The sequence below is a fragment of the Anopheles nili genome, unplaced genomic scaffold, assembly GCF_943737925.1.
Source record: "Anopheles nili unplaced genomic scaffold, idAnoNiliSN_F5_01 U_low_cov_81, whole genome shotgun sequence".
Taxonomy (NCBI): Eukaryota; Metazoa; Arthropoda; class Insecta; order Diptera; family Culicidae; genus Anopheles; species Anopheles nili.
This window is the reverse complement of record NW_026525619.1, coordinates 1-8,036: the sequence shown is the minus strand read 5'-3', so window position 1 is coordinate 8,036 and position 8,036 is coordinate 1. Positions and strand designations below refer to the sequence as shown.

General features: G+C 36.0%; 1 protein-coding gene across 1 annotated transcript; it reads right to left on the bottom strand.

Moving 5' to 3' along the window:
- Positions 1–7: 7 nt before the first annotated feature.
- On the bottom strand, positions 8–2,524 carry LOC128730114 (uncharacterized; the record flags this gene model as incomplete). The annotated part of the gene is made up of 3 exons (XM_053823146.1): positions 2,377–2,524; positions 1,891–2,106; positions 8–1,848 (listed from the first exon to the last, which is right to left on the bottom strand). Coding segments are annotated over exons 1-3 (2,205 nt in total), but the record flags the coding sequence as incomplete, so codon positions are not given.
- Positions 2,525–8,036: the final 5,512 nt, after the last annotated feature.

Sequence of the window (8,036 nt, the reverse complement as noted above, 5' to 3'; positions counted from 1 at the left end):
AAAAAGCATTTACCAACCGAGATTCTAGATTTACGATGCGTTGATGCATTGTACTAAGATTATCACGTTGAATCTGCTCTTTTTCGCTTAATAATTCAACACGTGTTAACATATCAGCTAGCTGTTGATAAAATGTAGAATCTTGTTGTTCCCAAGCATGTTCTTTGTATCGCATTGTATTCTGTATTGATTCAATCTGCTTCATTAACGGGATAGTCAGTAAAACGGAAGCATTTTTTTCCTCCTCGAGACGTGTCTCTGCTGCCTCAAGACGATACAGCAATTCAGTATGTTCATTCTTTGTTTTAATTAGGCGCTGTTCATAATCAAGACCAGTTCGATGGAATTGTTCTCTAACATATTCCAGTTGCTCCGTTAGATGGCAGTTTTTTGCTTTCACCATTTCAAAGTCAGCCTCCACACTTTTCAATACATTTAATTGCTTTTGGATATCTTGAATTAAATCTGATCTGTCATTAAATTCTTTTCGCGCAAAATCGAACGACTTTCGAAGTGTTTCATATTTCTGTACCTGGTCGTCCAAATAACCATTAAGAGTAGTGCAATCGCATTCTAATTTCTTTTTTTCCGAGGTCAATTTATGCACAGCGTCGATTTGTGATCTTTCTACTTCTTCTTTAGCTGATAAGGATCGTTTGAGCCGCTCTGCTTCTTCTACCAGTTTTATTAACTCATCCCGTTGCTTACGTATCAACACATCATTCTCTTTTTCTGTTGAGCGTAACTTCTTGATAATATTCGAATGTTGCAAAACTTGCTTTGATAAAATTTCACCTTCTGTTCGAAGTTCAGTAATCATTGCGTCACGTTCCATAAGAACTTTTTCCACTTCGTTACGTGCAATCGTTTGTTGGGCTTCTACTCGAAGTGTGTCAATATCACTTTTTAATTGTTCTTTCTCGCGAATTGATAGTTGGAACTTTCGTTCGAGTGCGGATAGACGATGCATATATCCATCTGGATCGGATGAGACGTCACTCATTCCTTTACTCTCCAATAGTGTTAATAACTGGGCATTTTGTTCATTCAATTCCGCGTTTTTTCGACCTAGTTCAACCAAGCGATATTCGCGTTGTTCGAGTGATTCTGACACCTCGACAAACCGTCGCATTAAAAGATCTACTTCTGATAACTGTTCAGATTCATCGCTATTACCACTTATTATTGAAATTTCGGATGGTTCACGTATGTGGCGACGATGTTTTTTTGACAGCAACAAATCAATGTTTTCACCTTTTCCTTCGGCAATCTTGTGAGGACTTGCATGAAAAACACCACTGTGTGTACTACTAGAATCACCCCCGTTTGGGCTAGAGATGATTTCAATATCAGAAGATGTAGTTGTTTCAATCTCATCATCGATTAAATTTTGAAAAGAGTTGTTACAAATTTCTGGAATAGCGCATTGACTATTTGCATCGGTAAAATAGAATAAGTTTTCCCGGCACTGCGCTTTTGTGCCACCAAAAATATTTGTATGGATTTTGTTTTTATGGACCTCTTCGAAACTATGTGTCAACTCAGATGTTTGCATATGAATTTCTATGTGTTCATAATTTTTATCCAAAATGGTATTGTCATTCAATGCCTGCACTCCTAAATTCAATTTATCAATCGAATACTCTTGATAATTCTTTAAATTACCTTTCGTTGATGAATTTGGAGCATGAGAAATGTGATGACTACTCCTACTGGGTGCAACAGTAATAGGTGATAAACATCTAGCTGTTTCCACAACAATACTTGGTTGTTCTGAGAGTGTGTAAGAAATAGGATCATCATTTACGCAGTTTTCTTCATTATTCACACCGAGATGCTCTGGTAAAACTGGATAATTTTTATCACCACCTGCACCTGCTAATGCAATACGGTTTAATGTAATGATTGTTTGAATTGTTATAAAACCTGATTTAGTTTCAATGTTGCAAATCGAATTAACTGATTCTGAATTTCTATTACCATGTATCATGTTCATATTTGAGGACGGTTGACATGATGAAGTTAAAGCAGTGCCAGGAATAGTAGCTGGTGTTATCACCTCTATCGACTCAGTCAACGGGGAGCTTGAGTCATCCTTCTGATATGCTTCAATTAAACATTTACGTTGCAAACGATCTGATGATTTAGTGATGGTAACAATACCAACATGTGGCGATTGGTCGAAAAAAGATCCTGTAAAGGTTTCCCATAAACTACCAGTATTTTCTGGTTGCTAGCATCGGTTAAAATACTTGCCATCTTTTGATGATAAAAAAACACTATCGACAATTGCCGCTGATTTCGGTATAGTAGATGTTTTATAAAATAGGTGAGTAAATCGATCAGTGTGACGGGGACCGGTCAATTGTGTGATACTGGTGTTTTTGTCACTGCTTCTATTCGCATCCAAATCCGTTGCTTCTTCGTCATCTTTTATATCAAGTGCTTTATCAATTTGTTTTTGAGCTTCTTTAAGTGCATTTTTGGCTAAGATCGCTATTCCCGAAGTATCAAACCAGCTCATCTTTTTGATGACTCCTATATTTTACTGAAACATCAGAAATAAATAATATATTTTATCTTTTCATCAGATCATATTTTCACAAACTCTTACAGCTCACAGTAACATCCCATACAGATAGTACAGTTTAGATTTTCTTCAGCTGGTAACAAAAGATAATTGAAAAAAATGTACACACTACCAATAAATGGCAATTAAACTAACACTATCTTATATCTAAATAGCTCCATTTAAGTAAATCAATATTATTGTTCAGAATAGAAAAAAATAAATCTCAAATTTCTTTTGTACTTTAAAGTTGAAACACGATCACAAAGCAAAGTCAGCACATACTTTTTCGACACATTTATTGCGATTCAACTAATGTCAAACCAGTTTTAACAATTCTTCTTCTTCTTACCAGAGAGTGCCTTTCCCTTTCAAAAACCATACTAACTCTTAAACTGTCATTCATCCTTTGAAAGTCTTCTTAACACCTTGAGTGCCAAGCGTTTTTTAGGAAAATGCACAAAATGTCACGATTCAAGCGTCTCTTGCTCATACGTCAGAGCCACGGTTGCACCGGCTCTAATTCTTTACGTTCTGATGATTCTTTCACGTTTGAGATGAATTTTTGGATTTTTTTGAGTTCATTCATATTTCTGTTTGGTCATAAATGAGATAAGTGAGAATAATAGCTGTTCTAAATATTCAAAAATTGCATTTTAAAATGAAACGTTTTTACCGTCTCCTAAATATGGGTGACAAGGCATTCTAGCAAATTTTCCGTTAGTCATTTTTGACTAACATGGCACGCAAGATGTTAACAAGGTGACTCTTACTACACTAAAAGATTACTTTCCCCCCTTAACACCTTGCGTGCCAAGCGTTTTTTTAGGAAAGTGCACAAAATGCCACGATTCAAGCGATTCTTGCTGATACGTCAGAGCCTCGTTCATATTTCTGTTTGGTCATAAATGTGATAAGTAGGAATAATAGCTGTTCTAAATATTCAAAAATTGCATTTTAAAATAAAGCGTATTTAACGTCACCTAAATATGGGTGACAAGGCATTCTAGTAAATTTTCCGTCAGTCATTTTTGACTAACATGGCACGCAAGGTGTTAACAGTTTTGCCCGTGATTCACTTTGCACTACTATATTGATTTGCTCGAGTGAGACTAGGCAGTTGATGCTCGTACGTTTTCCTTCTGTGCGTTAGCGTTATACGGGTGGGTCATGTTAGAAGCTACATGAACATGTTGAAGTTATTATATGTATTCATAAATAATGCAATATACCAACATAAGACTAAATCGAACTCCTTAACAGAAAAAAAAACTCAATATATATCTCAACACACCCCATTTTTTTACAGGCCCGTGACAGTTTGAGCGCTGTCATGTATACGTCACCCATGGCTGCTGAAATGTATAAACAAATGGGTTAGCTCAAAAATGTTTTGTTTACATGGTAAAGTTAAATACTGTCGAAAAATTTCACCGTTAATCCAAAAAGAAAGCCACGCAGTATTTCGGGTTACGGGTAATACAAAACTCGGCTTGCTTTCGAGACGAAAATCAACTCGCAATACAGACGTCCTCGGGGATAAAGCTCCTGTCACTCAGGAGCTTTGTAAACATAATTACCAAAATAAAAGAACTTTACGCGAGTTCATTTCTCTGGCTAATGCAGATTCATTATTTGCTGTTGTTGTGCACTCACTGGATAGCGCTCTTTCTTTTGCGGTACCGGTCTATTTTCTCTCTACCGCTCCTACACACATTCGTTCTCATACGATCGTTCTGTGTTTTCTTCTCGCGCTTGCTTTGAAATATATGCAATGGATAGATTAATACGTACTTACGATTTTGGTGCAGGTTTTAATGTACTGGTAACAGTCAAATTGTTATGCGTTAATTTATCTGAGATTTAGGATCGCGGAATAGGTACACAGCAATACAATATTGTAAATTATTCCAGTAACCTCTCCATATTAACACCAACGACGCCCTAAGTGACGCAGGAAGATAATCAATGGTTGAATGGATCTTTCCTTCCCATCATTCAAAACATATTTACAAAATTTGGTCATGCGCCGTCATCTAAGCTGGAATCATGTAACATGTAACATCTATTTGATGCTTACAGATGCAGACATACATATAGATCTGTCGGACGAAGACTGAATGGGTAAATCGCAAACGATTATCTGGGGTAGTACAACGATTAGCAGGATTTTATACCATATATGGACAGCGTAGAAGCAAAATTAGACAACATTCTATACTAAATATCTCACCAATCCGTTGCCACTTCCTTGCCAAAAGAACCATTACGGCATTTGTGTTGAGATGCAATACAATTGAAGAGCTCATTCAAACAAATACTACAATTGCTCCCGATTCGTCAGACATTGAGCTTATCACATGGTCCAGATAGTTGAAGTTTTCCTCGTGCTCATCCTCATATTAGTATGCTTTCATGAAATACTGATTGATTTTAGTAGCATATCTACCATCATCGTCAATAGACAAATGGATGGTTCTTTACCCTAACCGTTGCTGATATCTCTATCCGATGTATCCTACACTGATTTATGATGATATGATTTATTGATGTTGGGTATGTCCAGTTTGAGCGTTTGGATAATTTTATATTTGTGTTCATTTGAAAACCTAATGTGACGTTGTATTTTATGCAGAAATTGTGTATTTCCATGCTTGTATACTGTATTTCGAACATCATACGTGTCATTCAGTAGAAAATATTTCTGAATATTGTATTTTGTGCATAACTCGACGGACCAAAAACCAGCTCACACGGCTGATCGTTTCAAAACAGAGAGTCCCAGTGCGCGTTCAAAAAGAGATAGAGTGAACGCCGTGCGACACTCAATAGCAATGGACGGTGAGTAAGCTCACTTTTTGGTGAAGTAGAGAAGTGGCAGTGAGTGGAAGCGAGAGCAAAGAGTGAAACGATAGCTTTGATGATGAATTTTTGTCGGTTGTGTTTGAGTGGTGTAGCGAGAGGTAGAGTGACAGTGGTCATGATGGCTGATGAGCGACAGGGGAATTATAAAACAGACAGTAGAGGGAGTGAGATCGCAACATTATACCCGTAAATTTCTCGTTGGGTAATATAGCTTTTCCCAAAAAAATATTTTGATAAAAATGTATTTAATTTTAAGCGGGGGGGGGGGGGAGGATTGTTCAGTGTGTTGGGCTGTTGGAAGAGGGTGAATAGGTTGATGGGTATTGGCGAGTGGGGGGGGGGGGGGGGGGGTTAACATATTACATAAACCTCTCTTCCCAAGCACCAATCGGATTGCAAATTGGGTTGATATTTTGCATAAATCCCCCCACCCCCCCAACAACCAATCAGTTTGCAAACTAGAAATGCTGTGTGACGAGGGTTTAAATACATAAAAGCCATGGAAAGTTTCCCAAAGACACAAGACTAGATTTATAAAAAAGCACCTGGTACAACACTGATAGGCATAGAAATTAGATCTGGTTAAAATAAATATGTAGAAACTTTATTACTCTAATTTCTACTGATTTCTATTTTTTTGAAACTCATATGATTTTAATTACTATTTGAATAAAAGCAAATAAGACAGCTTTGAGCTAATCCATTTGTTAATATATGTCACCATTCCATACGTTATATTGTCAGGGCCTTGTCGAAACATGGGGGATGGTATATATTAAGTTTTTACCGAAAAAAATCCCACGTTAATTTTTTCATCCATCATCCATTTCAAAACTGTAAAAGGGTAACGTACCTGAATCACCAATATTATTGATTTGAGCTCAGAGAAAGGTTTCTGACATTAAAGATTCAAGATTATTTGGTGTTATTTGACCGTTTTTAGCTGCACGGTGGTGATGATTGTCACCGGTGTTTGTTTCATGTTTCAACTTAAAATGCTTGAGATATTATTGGAATGCTAGTATAAGTATAAATGTTTGAGGGATTTGATGTAGTGTGAATGTTTCCTAAATCAGAATCAATAATACTCGGGCATCTGCAGATTTACCATCGGCGTTCGGCTGACTTATATTGGACTCAAAACAATATAAAACTCAACATTGAAAGCAAAGAATGTTTCTTCCCTGAATTTTGCGTCACCCAAAAGTGGGTGATGTATTTGCAGAGTCTTTTACGCTACACATAAACACGTAAACAAAACCACAAAAAAGACGTTAAATAAGGTAAAGGGTTGGTGGTAATCAGGTGTTTGTGGGGTTTAAAAGTGAAACTAATGTGGGAAAGCAGATGAGGAAACTTCACAATCCTGCAATTTTCAAAAAAAAGGATAAAAAATTGTTACCCGTATTTATTTGTATTTGGTTATAAACTTGTCTTTGGATCAATAAAATACATTTTTTATGTTGCTTGTTTTAAGATGTTGTGCTAAAGTAATGATGTTTACTTAAGTGTTTCAGATAAAGTACTTTGAAAAAAAGGTTGGAATAATTAGTTTGTTTTTAACAACAATAAATTCTCACACAATTTAAATTTCATCGATGTTTTCTTTGGCCTGGAGCAAAGCATTCAATTAATTCTTGGTGAAGTTTTGAACCCCAGTTGATTCTGCACGAACACTTTTCACTTTTCATTCTCGTCTCTTGAGTTAAATTTTTTTGAATAATTCATAAAATTATTACGAACCAAAAAGAGAAACTGTCAACACATACATTCGTAGTGAACCTAAACATACACAAAAAAAGTAAACACAAGACAGCTTATAATGTAAATGCGGTGGAATAAAGGGTATATAATACTGCCCGAGCCCTGCTTAGATAAAACAATGTTAAAAAGTAAACAGTTAAAAAATGTTTTTCATTAGTTAAAATATTAGAAATTTATCTAAAACACTTATATTGACTCTGAGCTGCGATCTGAACATGTCTAATGTAAACTGGTTGATCTGCCTACTCAGTAACGATATTCCTGGTTGGGTTTTAACTTGTTGGATAGTTTATAGTTGCACATGTCATCTGCAGTAACTGCAGTAATTACACATCAACACTATGGCCGCAGTTGGAGTTTTAGTAGAATTCGCTGTTCCTGATGCTATGGTTTCGGGAGGGAGAGTTGAATAAAGGTTAATGTATGTTTTTGTTGAATTTTCACGATTGTTTTGTTCTATTTGCCGTTCACAAACAATTGAATCTATAGGATATTGTATGTTGCTGGTTGTAGGTATGTTATCTTTAGTTGGTTGATTATTTGTTCAACATCAAAATTCAGAGTAAGCTCCCTATCGTGATATATAAATTTTAAATTTGAACAATTTTTAATGAAATCCCTTACAATTTTAACAGAAGGAGGAAGGAGATCTAAATCATTACAAACGATTTTGAAAGGATACGCTTTGTTCGGTTTTAAACGTACATCCCCGGGTCCCTGCCTTTCAACATTGCCGTGAAGCGGTTTATCAAAACATATTTCATATATTGCTATTAACTATACGTGTGTAAGAGATTGAAACTCGGCTATCAAACATGACTATACCCAATCAATATAT